The sequence below is a fragment of the Chenopodium album genome, chromosome 22, assembly GCF_948465745.1.
Source record: "Chenopodium album chromosome 22, dcCheAlbu1.1, whole genome shotgun sequence".
Lineage (NCBI taxonomy): Eukaryota > Viridiplantae > Streptophyta > Magnoliopsida > Caryophyllales > Amaranthaceae > Chenopodium > Chenopodium album.
The window spans coordinates 10,816,390-10,835,844 of NC_137855.1; the positions used below are offsets into that span (position 1 = coordinate 10,816,390).

Consider the following 19,455-nt stretch of genomic DNA (forward strand, 5'->3'; position numbering starts at 1 on the left):
TTGAACTTAATGAAGTGCTAAAATTGGAAAGAATAAAATGGGCTCAAAACGCCGGAGTGGATCGGAGGAAATTTAGTGATTGGAATATAGTCGGGGACTCGATTATTCATCTTGTTACTGATTGTTTTAGGAAGGATAAGATACCTAGTGTCATCAATGAGTCTTACATTTCTCTTATCCCTAAGATTGAGCATCTTACAATCTTACCTCTATGAATGACTTTAGACCTATTGGCCTTTGTAATATTATTTATATAATCATCAATAAAATTATTGCTAATAGGATCAAACCGTTGCTAGGTGATTTGATTAACCCGGTTCCATCTAGATTTATTGAAGGAAGGTCTATCGATGAAAACATTCTTGTTATCAAGGAAATAGCTCACCTCTTCAAAAAAAGCTAGCAAAAAACATCTTATGGCCTTTAAAATTGATATCTCTAAGGCTTACGATAGTTTGGAATGGGGTTTTATCCGTGAAACTTTGCTTGGTCTCAATTTCCCGGAGAATCTCATCAGCCTAATCTTGAGTTGTATCACTACTCCTATTTCTATTCTTTGGAATGGTCAAATTACGGAAAGTTTTACTCCTTGAAGAGGTATTAGGCAAGGTGATCCCCTTTCCTCCTATATTTTCGTTCTTTGTCTTGAGAGATTGTCCTTAATGATTGAAAATAAGGTTGGGTGTGGTCAATGGATTCCTATCACAATGACAACACTTTCTCCTTCACAAGTCACTCAGCCACACATTATACTATTGTACGCCTATTATGGCATTTACACCAGCAATTACACGGCTAACAGAAGTATTAGCTTCGCTACTTCTACACAGCTAAAATGACAGAGAAGGGTTATTGTGAATTTGTGATAGTTATGTATATTGTACGACAAGCCATATATCAGCAGTAAAAGTACACGGTGTGATAAGTGATAACCATTCCTTAAATATAATAAATATAATTTATAATATTCTATGGAATATTTCTGAACAAAACTAAAATTAAAATGCATGAAATTCCCAAGTTTACAAGATATCTATCATCTATGTCAAATTACTGTTGCACAATTGGTTAGGACCAATTACTCCATGTAGTTTAATACCTTTGGATGGACCTTTCAGTTGCAGAATCACAAGGGCTTTTGGAATTTCCCATGAACCCAAACTCTTCTCATGCTCTTTCCTTTTTGCCGATTAACCGACTTCACACAACAATATTCTAGCTCAAGCTGCAAAGCATGTGAATAATTCTCTAGAAGATTAAAATTTAAGTATAAGCAATGGTGGAACAAATAAGCTACAGCTTTATTATACAACTAAGTTCTCCTAAGCAAGAAATAAATTGCTGCACCTATCTTCAGCACAATATTGAATGCTAAGTTTACATATCAACGGTTTCTATCATTGAGAAAGAAAAGTTTATACTATAGCAAAGTAGTAATATGAGACATATACAATGAATCCCAAAGAAATGTTGCTACCTCATTAAAGCCAACACCAACAAAAAGATTCCTCGCACCATCCAGATCAAAGAAATAAGAGAGCGTTCCATCAGAACGCATGTAATGCCTAAAACCCACTTGTTTATCTGGTTCAAACCTAAGCATGGTCATGTCATAAAGTCCTGCAAACCATCATCTATCATCAGCTATAACATGAACTTTAGAAACTCTGAAATAATAGAACAGCTAACAAGCCTAATAATTTCTTAAAGAAAGAACCTCAAAACAGGTAAAATAATAAGCAAGCATTTAAATATGGAAATCTTACAAAGGAGTAATACCGTAATCCCTGAAGAAGAGCAGGCCACCTGGCTTTAAGACAGAAAAGCATTCCATGATTGCTGTTGCCATCCTCTCAGGTGGAATGGCAGATAATGTAAAAATCTGATCAACATACAGTCAAACTATCATTGGAATTCCAAGAGGCACCATCTTACTCTAACAAAATTTTAAGACAATAAGAGCACAAATAATGAAACTTCAACCTTAGTATTCCCTTAAATTTATCATAGGATAGTGTATATACAAGTCCAACATCAGAAAACATGAATTTTGACCAAATATCCAAATGAAAGTTGATTGGTTTACTTTCATTACCTAGACGGACATTTTACCTAAAATATCTTCCACACACCAGATATATTGCCTGTGCTGCATATCATATATGTCAATGTGCTAACCTTGGTTTGCATTTACACATTTTTGCTATGAAACCTAACTGAAGGAATATTTTATTCAGCTTTTAGTATGGTAAAGGTTAGTGCACTAACCCCCAGAATAAATTTAAATATGCCCTAACAATTAGCTTCCCTCACCTTCTAATATCTTTCTGAGAGAGGCACTTAGTTTTGAACTAACGACATAGTTTCAACAAGCGTTGATATAAAGTACTTTCAAGAGAGAGAGAGATCTGAGATTGGGAAACGTTTGCAAATTCCCTCGAAAAAACTTGGCTAAAAAACATACCAATGTGACAAAGTCCACTCCACCAAGGCAACACCTACTATTTTGCACGGAAGGCAGATCAGTTAGTTTTCTGTCATTGTCATTGACTTCTGTAATATCAAAAAAAGTAACATAATGGACAACAGTTTATGGATGATATATAATATATGGAAAAAAAAAGGTCATCAATTATTCTACCAGAATCACGATGTACCAACTTTTCTAATTGCTTGTTCCGACATGAATCACAAGCCAACCAATTTGGAACCGAAGTTGTAGAGAAATCACAGCAGAAAGGATGGAAACGCTCCATCACATGAATAATACCAGAACATTCTAAATTTTGCTTAGCTCTCTCAAGCGCCTCAGCACTACAATCACAAGCATAAACACTGGTCCTCTCCTTTACTCTACAGAAAAAAAATGATACAAATAAGAGTTTAAGATAACTAAAGGGAGCAATATGCTGCAAAATTAAACCAAATCAAGACTTCAGCAGATTAGCAGGGACTGAACATCTTTATTTTCCACTAACTACAAGCCCTCTCATAAAAGAGTTGGGAACTTGGGATTGAACATGTATGGAAGGAGGGAACTTGGTAACATACTTATATTCATGCAAATGTATAGCATTGAGTCCTGGATAAAATTATTAAATAATTCCAGAAAGATGATTAGCTTTAATAATAGCAAAAGTGCAATAAAAGTCTAGATAATCTTCCTAATCTTCCCAATCACCAGCCGGACATAAAGTTTAGCTTGTTTATTGTTAGAGAAGAGGGAAAAAATGACAGTGAAATAAATCTCAAAAAATATTTCAACAGTCTATGAATATTAGAGTGGTGTACTTTAACCTGCTGAGCATAAAATATATGAGGATTTAGTTGATTAAACTGATAATAATCTTGAACAATTTGTAACTCAACTGTTATGAAGTACTTTCTATCTTTGGTGATTCCAAACTAATTACTTAAACACTTTGCAGAAAGCTTTAACTGATATGCAAAATCATAGTCTCAGAATAGCAATTCATAGAATGATAAGTTTGGCTAACTTAAGGAAAGTATTGTTTTATAACAATATAAATTTGCAGCATCAGGGTGGGAAGTTACATTTTTGTTCTTGAAGAATAAAGCACACAATGTGCAGCCACAACCTTTTAAGCTTTATTCTGGAGGTCATTGTTACAAATAAAGATTCATATCTTTCACCTCAAGCTGCTGCAATTTTGTTGTAAATAAGTAAATAATCGCAAAATATACAATCTTTCTCACTGGCATATATCTCCAATCTCCTAATATAATCTAATTCAGAAAGTTCAACTCACTTTTCGTTTAGGGGTGTTTTAGAAAGTTCAAGTCACCTTCAATTTATTCTAATTTGGCAACCTCATATTATCTTAACCCCCCCCCCCCCCCCCCCAACACTCTTATAATTGAATATTTACAACTTCAACTGATTTGTTCTTACCTTATCTACCAATTTACTCCATCTCTATTACTCTACTCAAATTTCATGTTACACCCACTCATTTACTCCAATTTATCTCAGAAACAACTTTCAACTGATTTGTTCTTACCTTATCTACCAATTTACTCCAACTCTTTAAATATTTACAACTTTCAACTGATTTGTTCAACTCATTAAATATTTACAACTTTCAACTGATTTGTTCAACTCATTAAATATTTACAACTTTCAACTGATTTGCTCTTACCTTATCTACCAATTTACTCCAACTGTTTTTTTTTTTTTTTTTTTTTTTTTTTTTTTTTTTTTTTTTTTTTTTTTTTTTTCCCTTCTTCTCAAAAATAAATCTTAGAAACAAGAGTCTACGATAAGTTATTTGAGGCTTTGAGCATTCTAAAATGAAGGTAGTATGTTAAAAGGTGAATCACAAAAAAAGCTACCTACTTGCAATGTAATCTTCAGAGAGAAAATGAGTATGCAATTGCAGAAAACATAAGGAAAGGTCAATGTTCTACATTCAAATTACAAAGTCTAATGGGAAGAATAGAAAAATACATTTTCTTGTATGAAAAGTAGAAAACAATAAACTACCAACTGCTGCACACTTAAATTAATTTGCTTTATACCCCTTTATTTCATGTTAGTAAATGTTAGAAAAAGTAATGCTTGTTAATTCAACACTTCCATGTAAAAGCTAGCCTGCTAGGTCAAATGCCTGGTTACTATATGCTTCATTTGTATCTTAGCTTGATACGATCATGAGAAGCTTAAGAGACTGGTGCTTTGGTGCAACAAAATGATGCAGAAACTCTTAGCAATGATCCCCACTTGGAAATTGAATAATAAACTAGGAAGTTGGAACACACATTTAAAGAGATATCTTAAGTAGTAGATATAATCAACAGAGAAGTATATTTCATGAAATCAAGCATCAAACTTGCCAGCAAATGAAAGTTGGTGGAGATTATGAAAGCCATTACCGCAGTATTGGGAGAATTGTACTACCATTACCACATCCCACCTCCAAAACTTTGGAGTAGTCTTCACAAGAAAGTAGTTCGGGGAATTCCTTCAGCAAATACCTTCTTTCCTAAACGCACACAAGCATGTTCATAATCATTATACTGTATAAACACAAATTTTGGCACAAATTACTTGTTAGAAATCATATATCACCCACTCGCCCAACATAAAGTAATAGACAAGGATTACAAACACTACCATGCAGACATATAGACATGTAGTCATATATAGATGACAAGAAAGAGCTTAGTCAAACAATAAACAGTGATTATCCAATCACAATAGAAAGAGTCAATAATTACACATAAAAATTCCATTTCAAACCCAAAAAGAAATACAATACAACATCATAAACCCTTAATCACGCTATTTGAAGCTGCAACGAAAATCCTCTTGCATCATTATGCTCAATTGAAAGCAACAAGTTAAATGTCTATCCAAGTTACCATTTTCTTGAACATTCCCTTTAACTCCGCTTTATCTACCCTTAAAAGTCAACATCCACAACCCTTTACTATCTCCAGATCAATAGCCAACCCAAGTTTTTCACTTGACACCCTTTACCAAAGCATTGGTCCAACCACGCCCCCTTCCCAAAAGAAAGCCCCTCTACCATTAACAATTAAGAGCGTGTTTACCCTGAAGATTAAAGATTTCCCTGACTCAAGGTTAATTGATTCCTATCACTTGTTTACACTTCCTAACCCAATGGTAACATCAAGTTACCCTCCCCAATCTCACTCACTCTTTATTTATTTTTTATTATTTTTTTTTTTCTAATTCCATTCATTCTGAGAGAAAATGAAGGTAGTATGTTTAAAGGTGAATGACAAAAAAAGCTACCTACTTGCAATGTAATCTTCAGAGAGAAATGAGTATGCAATTGCAGAAAACATAAGGAAAGGTCAATGTTAATATGGCAGATATCGGTTTCGGTTTCTCTTGCATTAATATGGCAGTTTCTTGATGCATTACAACTTAATATGGCAGAGAAAGGATATCGGTTTCGGTTTCTCTTGCATTAATATGGCAGTTTCTTGATGCATTAAAACTTAAGTATCAATTGATGACTAATGCATTGTTTAATGCATGTCTTAATACATTGTTTAAGACATGTCTTAATGCATTGCTTCAGTTTCATATCTCTTGATAACATTTGGTTGTGAATACATTGTTACTTAATGCATCCCTTAACATTTGATGTTTGATGCGTTGTTTTTTTGTATGTCTAAATACATTATTTAATGCATAAATGTATTTAATGCATAACTTTATGCATTGCTACGTTTAAAAAATGTAGTGACATACTACTATCTTATATATATGAGAAACTTCTCATTTGATGAGGGTAGATTGAGAGAGGAAATATAATTTCTATCTTATCACTTTGGCATAGAGAATTATTATCAGTTGTTCATTTTCACAAAATCACAAACACTTTTATACATTGAATTGCAAAAATCCTACAAGTTATTGTAATTGTTCTTCATTGTATCTCCTGAGTAATTTCTGTGATGCCCGGTTCTAGTTTAGGGTCAGAATTATACTTTTGAAAAAGTGATCCGTTCACGCCTAGAAGGTTTTTACCAATAATTTCATTTCCATTCTTTGCGACCCTTGTTTACTAGAAAATCCCCAACATTACTAATGGTTCATAATCCTTAATCTTACCTTAAGAACATAACCCAGAAACACAAACCCTTCAAATTGCAAATACAGTACAATACAATAGAGAAATTCCCATGAAAAAACTTAAGCTAAAATTTATAAGTTTCAATCAAAATTGCACAAAGAGAGTACCTTGAAGAATTTGCCAGTGGAGTGACGAGAGTGAAAGTGGGACCATGCTTGAGGATCCTGAGAAGACGGAGAAAGAGAGGGTTGGAAAGGAGAGAGATGGTAAGAGAGAGAAGGATGAGTCTCAACTTCAAGTCTGAGTTCCTCCCATTCGAAGTCTTTGGAATGATATTCAGTTGCTGCTGCTGCTTTGCTCATCTCTGTCGCTTGCCTGCTCTCTTTTGCTGATTCTGTGCCTTCAAATGCTGATTTCATTCATTCTTATTGAAAGATCTGCAAATTTATGGAGTCAAAGTTGTCCAATTTTTTTGTCAAGCTTTTGAGTGGAACTTTTTATTTAGGGAAATTCCCATCGATACCCCTGTGGTTTTGACTTTTCCCATTGATACAATCTTAAATTTTTGCATTGGGTTGGTACACCTAAGGTTTGGTCTTTTTTCCAACCGTGACTAACACCGTTAAAAAATATTTCATTAAGTTAAAATAATTAAGGAAAAGACTATATACCCCTTTTAAACATCTAATGTCTCGATTTGCGTGTCGAAAATTATTCGGTTAAAGTTTTGGGAGTCAAGTTAGTCCTTAAGGATCCAAATTAACCTCGAAATTAGCAAAAAAAAATAACGCAAATGTCTCATATGCGTCTCATATAATATATCATGACATGCAAAATGAGATATTTTCGTTAATTTTTTGACAACTTCGAGTTCGATTTAGACCCATAAAAGGTCAAAATGACCCCTAAAACCTTAACCGAACAATAACTATCACAAAAAAATAACGACACGGAAATCGAGACATTTTTTGACACGCATATAAGACATTTGCGTTATTTTTTTTCCTAATTTCGAGGTTAATTTGGATCCTTAAGGACTAACTTGACTCCCAAAACTTTAACCGAATAATTTTCGACACGCAAATCAAGACATTAGATGTTTAAAAGAGGTATATAGTCTTTTCCTTAATTATTTTAACTTAATGAAATATTTTTTAACGGTGTTAGTCACGGTTGGGAAAAAGACCAAACCTCAGGTGTACCATTGGGAAGGCAAAAATTTAAGAGTGTATCAATGGGAAAAGTCAAGACCACGGGTGTACCAATGGGAATTTCACTTTTATTTTAAAAAAAAATACTAGATTAACTCCGTGCGATGCACGGTTTTATAATAAGAATTGAATTATAAGCTTTTAAAACATATTAGAAGAAAATAACTACTTCATCCGTTTTCAAGATTAATTTTTGATTAAATATGAATATACAATTCCCAAAAGTGCATAATTTTTATACTTGTATTTAATTAGGAAATTTCAATTAAATTATATTATTAACTATTGTTAACAACCCTTAAATAACTAAATAACATAATATGTGTAGAAAACCTAAAATTTAAAAATTCAAATAGAATTTAATTTTCAAAGCAATGTTAAATAGGGTAGCTTATAAAGGAAAAACATGACATCATCCTTGCTTTTGGGAGGGGGGGGGAATTAAATAAGAAATTGACACGTAAGTAGTGATTACATCAGCGGTTGTTATTTTAGTATCTATATAGAAAGATTATAGTCAACTACGAAGAATCACGTATTATCTTGTGAAATACTTTATAAAATACGAGTAGATTGAAAAGAGAAATAAGTAAATTTGATAAATATCACTTGTTACTCCCTCCATGTTTTAATAAGTGTTACACTTACCAAATCCGGGCGTGTTTGGATAAGTGTTACACTTTCTTTTTTGGCAAAAAATTACATTAAAATATTATATCTTTTTCCTCTCATGGTCCCCACCCAAACCCATTACTACTTTTTTAATTATATATTTTCTCTCACATTTATTACTTTTCAATAAATTATTAACCCCACTATCTTTCTTTTACCGTTTTGTAATACTCCAACCATCCCACTTACCTCTTATTTTATTTAAGTCCATTAAATTGCCTAAAAATTATGTGTCAGTCAAGCTGTAACACTTAAAAAAAACACGGAGGGAGTATTCCATATGATTTTGTAAGATTTACATGGGTATTTATAGTTGTGTAATTCACTTTTACATTGTGACATTCATATTGTAACTTGACTCATATCACACATTATCATCGTGTTTTGGCGAGAAGGTAAAGATTTTGAGAATTGACTTTATTTTTTAACATATATTCTTGTGATAGTCAATCAACTCCATACGTTGTCCACAAATCCGATGTTTCACGAAAGAAAGAAATGTATCCCCACCCATTGTTGCTTATTCTTTAAGACTTGTTTGTAGTTGCCAGTCTTTATAGAAATTTAGTCGTCACATGTTTTAAAGCACCCAAACAGATAAAAATATAAAATCACAAGAAACTTTCAAAACATATAAAATTCATTGTCGAACCCACTTTGTGGCTACCTCAACTTGTTCGGTCATCATAAGCTTCGATTGACTCTTGTCCTCGCTTTTGTGTCAATAGGCAAGAGTGCCTACTCACATCTCAGCTGTATTGCCAATAGATATTTTCATTAAGGTTTTAAACAACATTGATCTGCATGCTTCAACTTGAGGTGGGTGTTGAGCTTTCTTATATTATCTTGAAGGCCTTGCCTATGCCCTATGGCCCATAAATTTAAGCCAAAGTAAGAGAAAATTAATTCTCCTCATTTTACTAATCAAGGTTTCATAAGCAACTCTTCCTTCGCGTGGTTCTCCATAATTGCTTATTTGCGTCAATAATTTACCATTGACTATCCCTTATCAACTTTTTTTCGATAATCACGAGGCATCAGTTGCAATTCAACTATGTATCGGAATTTGGTACGGCCAATTGCTAGAGTATACATACAAGAATATGATGTGCATTACAAATCGTTCAGTCTCTCATAGCTTTTCGACTTGGACAATTTTCCCTATTTCCCGTCCATTTTAATTTCTCACACATCGTTGAAACTATCAAGATTTCTAATCAATCAATGCTTTACATGTAACGAAAAAAAGGAAAAGATATTTGTTTAATAAACTGACTCTGATTGTTTAGGGTGATGAAAGTTAAATGCTGCTAATCTGGATGTGATTATATCTATTTTGTTTTGTTAATACTGAATTCAGAGAAGTTTTACACATCAAAACTTCTTGACTTTCGTGCCAATGTGCCATCTCTAGTTAGGGGTCTTAGCCAAAGCTAGCTGCTTACCAGTTACCACCCTAACTAAAATTGCAAGTATTTGTTTCGTATACGTAATATGACTTTTTCATGTACAGGGGAGTTTTTCCCTCGAGTCTAGTCTATACACACCCTCATCCCTTGCTTTCTTAGAAATGAAAAGCATGCACTCGCAGAGTCGCAGTGATGAATGATGATGCAGAGATGCCTTCAGGCCATCTACCTGCAGGAAATCAAAGCTTTCAGCAAGCACGTCGGAAAAAGACATGCTAAACTGCAATCTGGGGGAAATGAGAGAAGAGAGGGGGGAGGGGGGCACATATACAACAATTAAAATCGAGGGGATTCCATGAGCCCAACATTTCAGAAAAAACGATGTATGACGTATGAGTTATGACAATAATTTCGGAATATGAAGTAAATGCTCTTATTGCTAAAAAGGAGGGTAATCCTAAAAGAACAACAATAGTAAGTTGCATGTGCACTCTGCTGCAATAAACTAAAACCTAAGAATTGTGACCCACGTGCTGCAAGAACGAGCTTGACTAACAGAAAATTACATGGGACTTCCAATATCAATGATCCTTAACCATCTTGCTTCTCTGCCTCCTCATCATATTCATTTTCTTCATCATCATCATCATCCTCATCTCCATCTGCATTATCATATATGCTAGGCAAACTAAATTTGTTTAACTCACTTCTTGAATCTTCTCTATCCGAGTAGTCAAGCCCAAACCTTATGTCTCGATGCTTCACAAGGAGCCATCGTAATAGCCGGTCGTCTTTGTTCAAGTAATGCAGCTCCTTGTTTATATTGGGTGTTGCCATCATGGTCATCTGCATCAGTTGTCCCTACATATAGAAAGCAAATATTTTACATGTCCATAAATGTTAAGACTATTATCCTCATTCATCAGAAAACCAAATTCTCTGCATAAAGCAAGGCTTGAACATCGTTTGACTTCACAAAAGAAAACATATCCAAGCTGGAAGAAAATAGTGGACAGATAAAAACCGTGCAGGAACAAATACAGACTATATTAGTAAGGAATCATTAAAAACCTCGACTTTGAAGAGACAGCAGGGTTGATACAACTTGAACTAGGGGAAGCAAATCACTTTGCTAAAGAAGAGCAATACAATCAGAAATCATATTACTAAGATCTCTACCAGTACAAACAAAAAGACCAAATAAAAAAGAGGATATCTCAGCCAACTGAACTTAGTTAACCATCAAACAGGTACATAAACCAAAACTTTCCAAAAGTTCTACCTCAACCTAAACACCCCCAAAGCTCTACTTTTGACCTCACTAGGAAGTGAGTGTTTCTGCGTTTTTTCTGAGTTTGGCGCCCCACCCCCACCCCCCCCCCCCCCCCCCCCCCTTCTCTTTTTCTGTAAACATCAATCCCACATCCCAAGGGATGTTCGTCATAATTTACCCAACTTCTAAGAAACAAGATAGACATAATTGAAAATTTATACACTTAATAAATCTAATCCCTAGATATTGCTTTTATTATCTTCACAAAAACCTCACAAAGCCACCCTTTAGTTGAATAAAGGAGTATAACTGACCAGCTGTTAGTGGCTGCAATGTCCAAGATACTACTGTAAATGTTCAAGGAAATCAACCTTGTATAATCAAAAGGTCTCATAACCGAAGCATCCAAACGGATCAATGTCCCAAGCTTCTCACAATGATAAGACAAGAAAGTCTATAGCCTGCAAATAAGGACAAATTACCCTTACTCTTGACCCCTCTCTGTCTCTCTCTATTTGTTCTTCATCTTGCCAAGCCATACAGGCCCCATTACTTGTTTCTAAAACTTTCAATGGTTTTTCATCTCAGTCTCCAACACTATATTGAGATTGACTTCACACATTTCTTTGCATGACACTAACATAACTAATTGACTTGACACTATACCGATCTTCAATATACATAATGTAACATTCCTGGCTGACATAACTTGTTAAAAAAAAAAAAAAAAAAAAAAAAAAGCATTATAAACCCTCAAAAAGCTTTGTTGGTCTTATGATGGAGTTTAAGGCATATAAACATATTAAAGTTGACTTTGAAGGTTGAATACCCAAAGAAAGCTATTCTTCATAATTGGTTTGGTTTAAAAACCCAATCAATTTTGTTACTGGCTCTGATGTAAATTTAAGAAGATAAGGATTGGATTGGCTAGGAGACTGCTAAAAATTAAACCTAGACTAGTTCTATTCAGAGTACATACATTATAGAGAAACTAGCCTTAGGTAATATTTATCTACTAACCATGCTATCAATTCTTATTATATTGAGTCTTTAATCTTGCAAAACCTTTAAAGGCTTTAATATAAGTTCTGAAAAAAATATATGTCAATTATCATAGGCTGTGCTACAAGATACATCTTGATATGCATAATGAGCTCATTTTAATGATAATATGGACATATCAAGAATCCATATAAATTTATTATAAGTTTCTGTAATCTAACTGTCAATATGACCTTAAATTAATGGGGTAAACTGCGAAGTAGGCTGAGCAGCTTGATAGAGTCCTAAAAATGAATTGCACTCCACTTCATATCTCCAATTAAACTAAATTGACAATGCTTTTTAGACCAAATCCATTTGAACTTGTCAAAATACTTGGTTGTGCTTAACGGTTAGTTTGGATAACAAAGTGGAGGAGAAAGGGAAGGGAGGGATGAAGAAGGAAGGGGGAGGAATTGAAAGGGAGGGGAGGGAGAAGGTAAGGTTACATTTTCCCTCCAAACCTTTCCAACTTTGAAAGGATTTGATTTATTAAAGAGGGAGGGAAAATGTATCCTTCCATTTCCCTTCCCTTCTCTTCCCTTCCCTCCTACCAAAAGGTATCCAAAGAAGGGAGGATGATTCCTTCTTTTCTCTTCTCTTTCTTTCCCTCCAATTCTCCTAATCCAAACAATGTGTAATTGTACTCCTGAGCTTCTAGGCATCACCATCAAATTACATCTCTTGTGCATCAACTTTGAAGGTAAAATTAAGCTAATTGAACCCAAATACCAAAGTTTCTATCTCACTTGTTTTTTCTCAAGCTGCTGTGTTTTTACTCGAGCTGCTATGTTTTTCTCTTCTTCAGCCATATTGCCCAATTACCCTTAAACATGAACATTTAGCTTCTAGCCTTCTAATAACCTTTCTCCTAGGCCCTTGACGCCACTTGCATGCTATATATTACTGTTAAATCATGCATCAAGGACCACATTAGTGTGTTAGCTATAATGGAGATACTGAAGAATGAATGAGATGTTGCATGGACTGTATGATAACATCATTTGAGCTTCTTCATATTGCAAGTATGAGAGCCATAGAATGGATGGACTTACTTTCAGAAGATTTAGAGCTGAGTCTCTGGCTCTTTTAGGGCAACCATGAAGCATAAAGCTATTCGTAGTAAGGGAAGCTAGGGGGCGCTTTTGAGCTTATAAGTTATTAATAGGCCTAAAGGCTACTAATTGTAAACAATAAAATCAAGAGGTTTTGGCTTGAATTCGGTTTTAACAACCCTTGTTGTGAATTGTATTGAATTCAATGGTTGCGCTTAGAAAGAGACCCTCAAACTAGCAAGTTTTGACTTCTTTTAAGATTTATTTATCCAACATAATAAGTTTGCCTTTTACCAAAAAAAAATAAAATAAAATAAAATAACCCATATACTTTTGCCTTCGTCAATCTTCAAGTTAATAAACAGATAATTGAGCAAGATCTCCTAATGGACTTGACTCACACTCGTGATTTCATGAAGTTTCCCATAAAGGAAATCTTCTGTGGAATGACTTCCACCACCTACACCATCCCTTCTTCCCCTCCCCTTAAAAACTTAAAAAACAAGGAAAAATATCGAAAAAAATGTGCATGGACACATGACAAGAAATAAAAACAGGGAAAGGAAAACCCTGCCAAGAATTCTTCCCAAAAAGCAGCACATACGTTCTTCCTTTGATAAATGGATTAAGTGGCTAGGTCCTTTTTGGACACAGGCAACCTTGAGTAGCACCCAAAATGAGTACCAAAAAAATTCTTTATTGGTACCAAATTGACATAAAGACACCAATTAAGCCCCTCTTCTAACTGTACCAATAAGAAGCGTATTGGTACTCTTAGTAGGGGTACCAAAGCACAACCTTTGTACCAATAACACATATAAGGTGCCACTAAAAGTGACTTGTTTTCAAAATGGACATAGGCCTCTATTGATTAAACAACCTCCTAAAGAATACCTCTATGCAGTAGCAAGATGGCAACCTAGTTTTCTAAAGCAATTCTAGACTCATTGGCAATGAGGTTCACATGTCAGCACCCCCTCCCCCTCCTCTCCCCTCTCTTCATTCATTGACCTCCTTGGTTTGATCCTAATCTTTTTTCTACTTCGTATTTCTTTTGGTGGTCTTTACCACATACACTCCTGTAAAAGTTATACTTCCTCCGTTTCTTTTTAATTGCTACACTTTCCAATTTTGGAAATTTTTAATTTGTTGCAACACTTTTCATTTTTTACCTTTCTTTCTCTCTATCTCTCTCCTAACCACAATCCCACATGGGTCCCTTTTATTTTTCTCTCTATATCTCACATCTTAAAAAATTGTCTAGGAGACCATGAAAAGAAAAGTGTAACAACTAAAACAAATGGAGGAAGTATAATCTTTCATGCGAGATGCTAACCCTGAAAATAATATGCAAGCAATATAAATGAAACAAAATTATAGATCTTTCCACCTTCATCTTCCTTAAAATTCTAAGGAAATACTCCTTCCATCCCATAATATAATGTCTATTCCTATTTTTACGGTCAAACTTAATAACCTTGGCCATAAATTCTCATTAATAAATAAGAAACATAATCATGTGAAATATCCTTAGATTTATCTCAATGTGTAGTTTTGCAATATCAAATTTTTTAAATTTATTTTGTCAATATACAATTGAAGATATATGATCAAAGGTACATCTTGAAGACCATGCAAAATGAAATAAGCATTATATTATAGGACGGAGAGAATACATTATTTCAAGGTCAGCCCAATCATCTTAGCAAGACTTGTACATACCAACTCAAGGAAGTTTTGACCTTTGATTCAATAACATATTTACAAAACCATCATAGACTGAATCATCAAATTAGCCCCAACAAGTGATCTCAAAGTTGGGAATTGGGCAGGTCTTCCAGCAGCAGATAAAGCAAATGAACATGATCAAAATCTCGGAGACAATGAGGTCACTTCTACAAACTGATACGTATAATCACAGCCAACAATATTTTATCGATACAAAAACCGAAAGAAAACAAAGGGTCAATCTTATTACCTGAAAGTATCTTCCATCCAGCTTCTTAATACCATAACCCAGATGAACAGTTCCAAAGGACTTAATCTCGGTGAGCACGCCATTTCGAGCGTAAACGTGTTTCCCCACCCGCTCAACCAATTCCTTCAAGGAAGGATTCTTCACTTGAGGTTTCAGTAATAGCACACAGTCATAGAGTGGCATGTTTGATACACTTCTACAACCCTAACTACTGAAATACCTCCAATCTCTACAAGTACACAATAAAATCCCAAATCAATCGAAATCGAAATCGAAACAAATGTTTAGTAATCAAACCCACAATTTCATTTCAATTAACAACATTTCACTTCAAAATTCAAATACATAATCAAATCCTCACTCCATCGTCTCCCAAAATTGTAACATTTGAAAGCAACAAATTTGTTAGAAAAATCTAGAATGATTCAATTACAACTATGAAATTTGCATTATAACCTAAAATTTTAAGAACTTGAATTATAAATTGAATATATTTGCAATTACTAATTAGACAAATAAGAAGATTAGTTTAGTAATATACCGTCAAAAAAATGGAGTTGAGTTGTAAAGAAGTCGGAGAATGGGAGAGCTCAGAACTTCCGTCGCCGGTACAATGTTGCCGCCGCTGCCGATTTGGTGAGAGAGGGAAGTGTGTTGTTCTTTCGGTTTAAGTGTTTGTTTCAGAAAAATGAAAGGAAATTTTCAATAATACTTCCTCCGATATGGATTATGTGCAACGATTTGACATAAAGTAGAGAAGGAAAATATCTAATCGTTGCACATGACTAATGATGGAGGTAATATATGTCAGAATAAGTAGTTTATATATAATAAAAAAAATAAGTAGTGGGTGTGGGTGGGGACCACGAGAGGAGAGAGATATAATATTTTAATGTAGTTTTTTTTGCCAAAAAAGGAGGTATAACACTTATTAAAACACAACCGGATTTGGTAAGCGTAACACTTATTAAAATACGGAGGGAGTATTCTACTCGTTCAAAAAAAATGTCATATTTTATTTTTTTACTCCCTCCGTCTTTTTTTATATGCATCACTTTGACAATTGCACTATTCACATACCATGGTTGACTTAATTTTTTCACTTATAAAAAATAAATAAATGTTATTATATAATATATCATTATATTTGTCTTTATGTCTAGTTTCATAATATAATTTTGTTACAATTTTTACTAATATACAATTAAAGATATTAATGGTCAAAGTTGTGCCTCGGTAAATGTGCCAGTCAAACTTATGTATAAAAAAATAGAGGGAGTATTATTTTTATTTTTTTTGCAAAGAAAATACCGAGTAAAGTGGTTACAAAAATTAAAAAAATACCAAGTATAGTTTATTGAATGCAATGTGAATAATAAAACTAAATCGAGAGTAGATTGAGTTACAATTTTAAAATAAACACCCAAAACTGATCCCCGGATCCAAATTAGCCTAAGGGGTGAACTGGGTGGAGCACCCAAATTTAAAATAAAAAAAACAATTTTAAACTAATAATTGCAAATTCTATTGTAATGATTTGGAACATAATCCGTGTCCAAATATTAGTTTTATTCTTTAAATATATGAAAATGTTGTTGTTTGATTCATTTATTATACATTTTCCTAACATCAATATGCTTTTTAAATCTAACTTAATCTAAAGTATTTATAAAATTTGGTTTTAAAAAAAAATAAAATAAAAAATAATAGTAATAATTGTATAAAATTACTGATGTTAAAGTTGTGCATTTAAAATATAACAATCAAAATGGTGCTTGTACTGAGAAACAAAAATGATTATGCACTCTTACATAGCAAAAGCACACCAGTAAAAAAGTATATCTATGTTCAACGCATTAGATACAAATGCATCTTAGACACGCAAATATATTGGTTCAATATATGTAATCAAGTGTCCTTTTTTTTATATAAACGCAAACTATAGGGTGCGTCCACCCGCACCCAATGTTTGGTGCGGCCATTTTCATTTTCCGCATTTTCACCTTTCTTCCCTTTGAAAATCAGAAAACTCAACCTATCTCTCTCCTCTTTCTTCCACCAATTTGCCATTTACTTGGAAGCAATTTGCGATTTGCGTACATGGTTTTGTGATTCGCATCAACAATTCACAATCCACGATTTGCGATGTGCAATTTGCGATTCATGATTTACGAAGTGCTGGTGGTGGTTTAATGGTGGTTGGGTGTTGCTGTTGTTAAAGTTCGGTGGTGGCTCAATTGCGGGCTATGAGGGAGTGTATGAGGTGGCCTGGTGGGAGTTGCGGTTACTATTGGTAGTGCGATTTGGTGTTGTGAATTAGGAACTAAGGAGTTCATTTGGTGGTGGTGGGTTATGGTGGGGGCGTTCGCTGGTGGAGGAGTCGTTCGCTGGTGGTGGAAGTGTTCGCTAGTGGTGCTTTCGGTTTGCGTGGTTGGGTTGGGCTCCGGCGTGGCTGCAGCAGGAAGAAGGGAGAATGGTGGTGCGTGGCTGTGTTGGTGGTGGTGTGGACTGCGGCAAGAAGGAGAGAGTGTGGTGGTGAGTGGTTGTGTTGGTGGTTGGTGGGGGCTGCAGCAAGAATGAGAGATAGTGTGGTGGTGCCATGGTGGTTGTGTTGGTGGTGATAGGATTAGAAGAGAGAGAAAAAAATCATGGGTTTTGGCTAATATGCTTTTGGAATCTGCTAACAAGGATATAGAAGAAAAAAAAATAGTGGAAGTGTAGGAAAGATGAGAGAGAATGAAATAAAAAATATTTAGTACTTGTATTAGCTATATACTTGTATATATCTTGTACATCAGCTAATACAAGTAATATATTAATCAATTGATATTTCATATTAGTCAACATTTAAGACATTAATAAGAACATATTAGCCAACAAGGGGAGTATATCAGCCAACAAAAGGTATATCAGCCAACAAAAGGTAATTATCAGCCAAGTAAAGGAACATATTAGCCAACAAATAAAGCGTATCAGCCAATAAAAGGATGAAATCAGCAAATAAAAGCAAAAGCCAACAAAATAAACATATCAACTAACAAAATGAAACATATAAGCCAATAATTAAACTAAACATATCAGCTAACAAAATAAATATATCAGCCAACTAAAGAAACATATAAGCCAAATTATGTCTGATATCATCCAACAAAAGGGAAAAAAAATATCAGCTAAGAAAAGGAATTTATTAGGCAACACAAAAAATCATATCAGCCAACGAGTAAAATATATTAGTCAAGTCTCCCGCACCAAATAGTTCGTACGTCCGTACGCACGCAATACCTTCTCTTTTTTAAATTAGTGGATATAAGTATGCGTCGGTCATATTTTAAAAACATATAAGACATTTTTTCATTATGAATCCTTATTCATATTTTATTTATTCAACTTCATTTTTTTTTTTTTTTTGTTCACTCGGAACAGAGTAAATGTAAAAGTTGGGTACTAAACTATGGGGTTTGTTGCAAATTGGGTACCCAACTTTGGGAACTTGCAAATTGGGTACCATTACCTACCTAAGCTCCGTTTTCCGGCCATTTACCTGTTACAACCGGTTAATAACAAAGTATTTAATTTAAAAAAAATTAAATACAAAATTCTGCCAAAATGTAATGATGATTACTTTTGGGGAACAACATTAAGGCTTCACACCTCCCCAAGAAGAAGAGCTAAAGGGTGGGAAATTGGAAGATCTAGATTAACAGCCTAGAAGATTCTTTAAATTGAGAAGCTTCAACCACGTCTATGTAATGCCTTGTGCACTTCATGAATGTACTTCACTATTTACTGCAACTTTAAAAAAAAATCAAGAAGAGAAACAACAGAGCTTTGCCATTAATATTCATGTGGCCAAACTGTAAGTTAGCTGAAGGTTACACAAGCAAGGCAAGCAAGCAGGCTAAATTGAGTGCAACAGAAGGTATATTCTCTAAATTTGTTTCTTTTGAGTATGTTGGTGTTGGTGCTTGGAAAGTTAACTTTTGTTTGTTTGTTCTTAAAGTTATGGTTGAAAATGGAATGTATGTTTTTGTTTGTTTTCATGCCTTTTGTGGAAGTTGATTCCTTTCTTTTATTATAATTTTGTATAATTATGGTGAAAGTTGATTTTGTTTATTTAATGTCAAATGGCTTATGTTGGTAGAATATAAAAATGGTTAAAGCATGTTTTAGTTATATAATATGTTATTAGCTGTAGGGAAAACCTATAAGTAGATGTCAAGCCATTTTTTAACCATGGCTAATGGTGT

General features: G+C 34.1%; 2 protein-coding genes across 2 annotated transcripts; both read right to left on the reverse strand.

Moving 5' to 3' along the window:
* Positions 1-922: 922 nt before the first annotated feature.
* LOC145605001 (uncharacterized) lies at positions 923-7,022 on the reverse strand. The gene is made up of 7 exons (XM_081661006.1): positions 6,737-7,022; positions 4,894-5,003; positions 2,642-2,853; positions 2,465-2,553; positions 1,780-1,882; positions 1,478-1,620; positions 923-1,225 (listed from the first exon to the last, which is right to left on the reverse strand). Exons 1-7 carry the CDS (start codon positions 6,986-6,988, stop codon positions 1,127-1,129), a joined length of 1,008 nt encoding a protein of 335 aa, XP_081517132.1. The 5' UTR covers positions 6,989-7,022; the 3' UTR covers positions 923-1,126.
* Positions 7,023-10,197: 3,175 nt separating this feature from the next.
* LOC145605833 (uncharacterized) lies at positions 10,198-15,908 on the reverse strand. The gene is made up of 3 exons (XM_081661895.1): positions 15,750-15,908; positions 15,209-15,437; positions 10,198-10,722 (listed from the first exon to the last, which is right to left on the reverse strand). Exons 2-3 carry the CDS (start codon positions 15,389-15,391, stop codon positions 10,453-10,455), a joined length of 453 nt encoding a protein of 150 aa, XP_081518021.1. The 5' UTR covers positions 15,392-15,437; positions 15,750-15,908; the 3' UTR covers positions 10,198-10,452.
* Between the last annotated feature and the right edge of the window lie 3,547 nt (positions 15,909-19,455).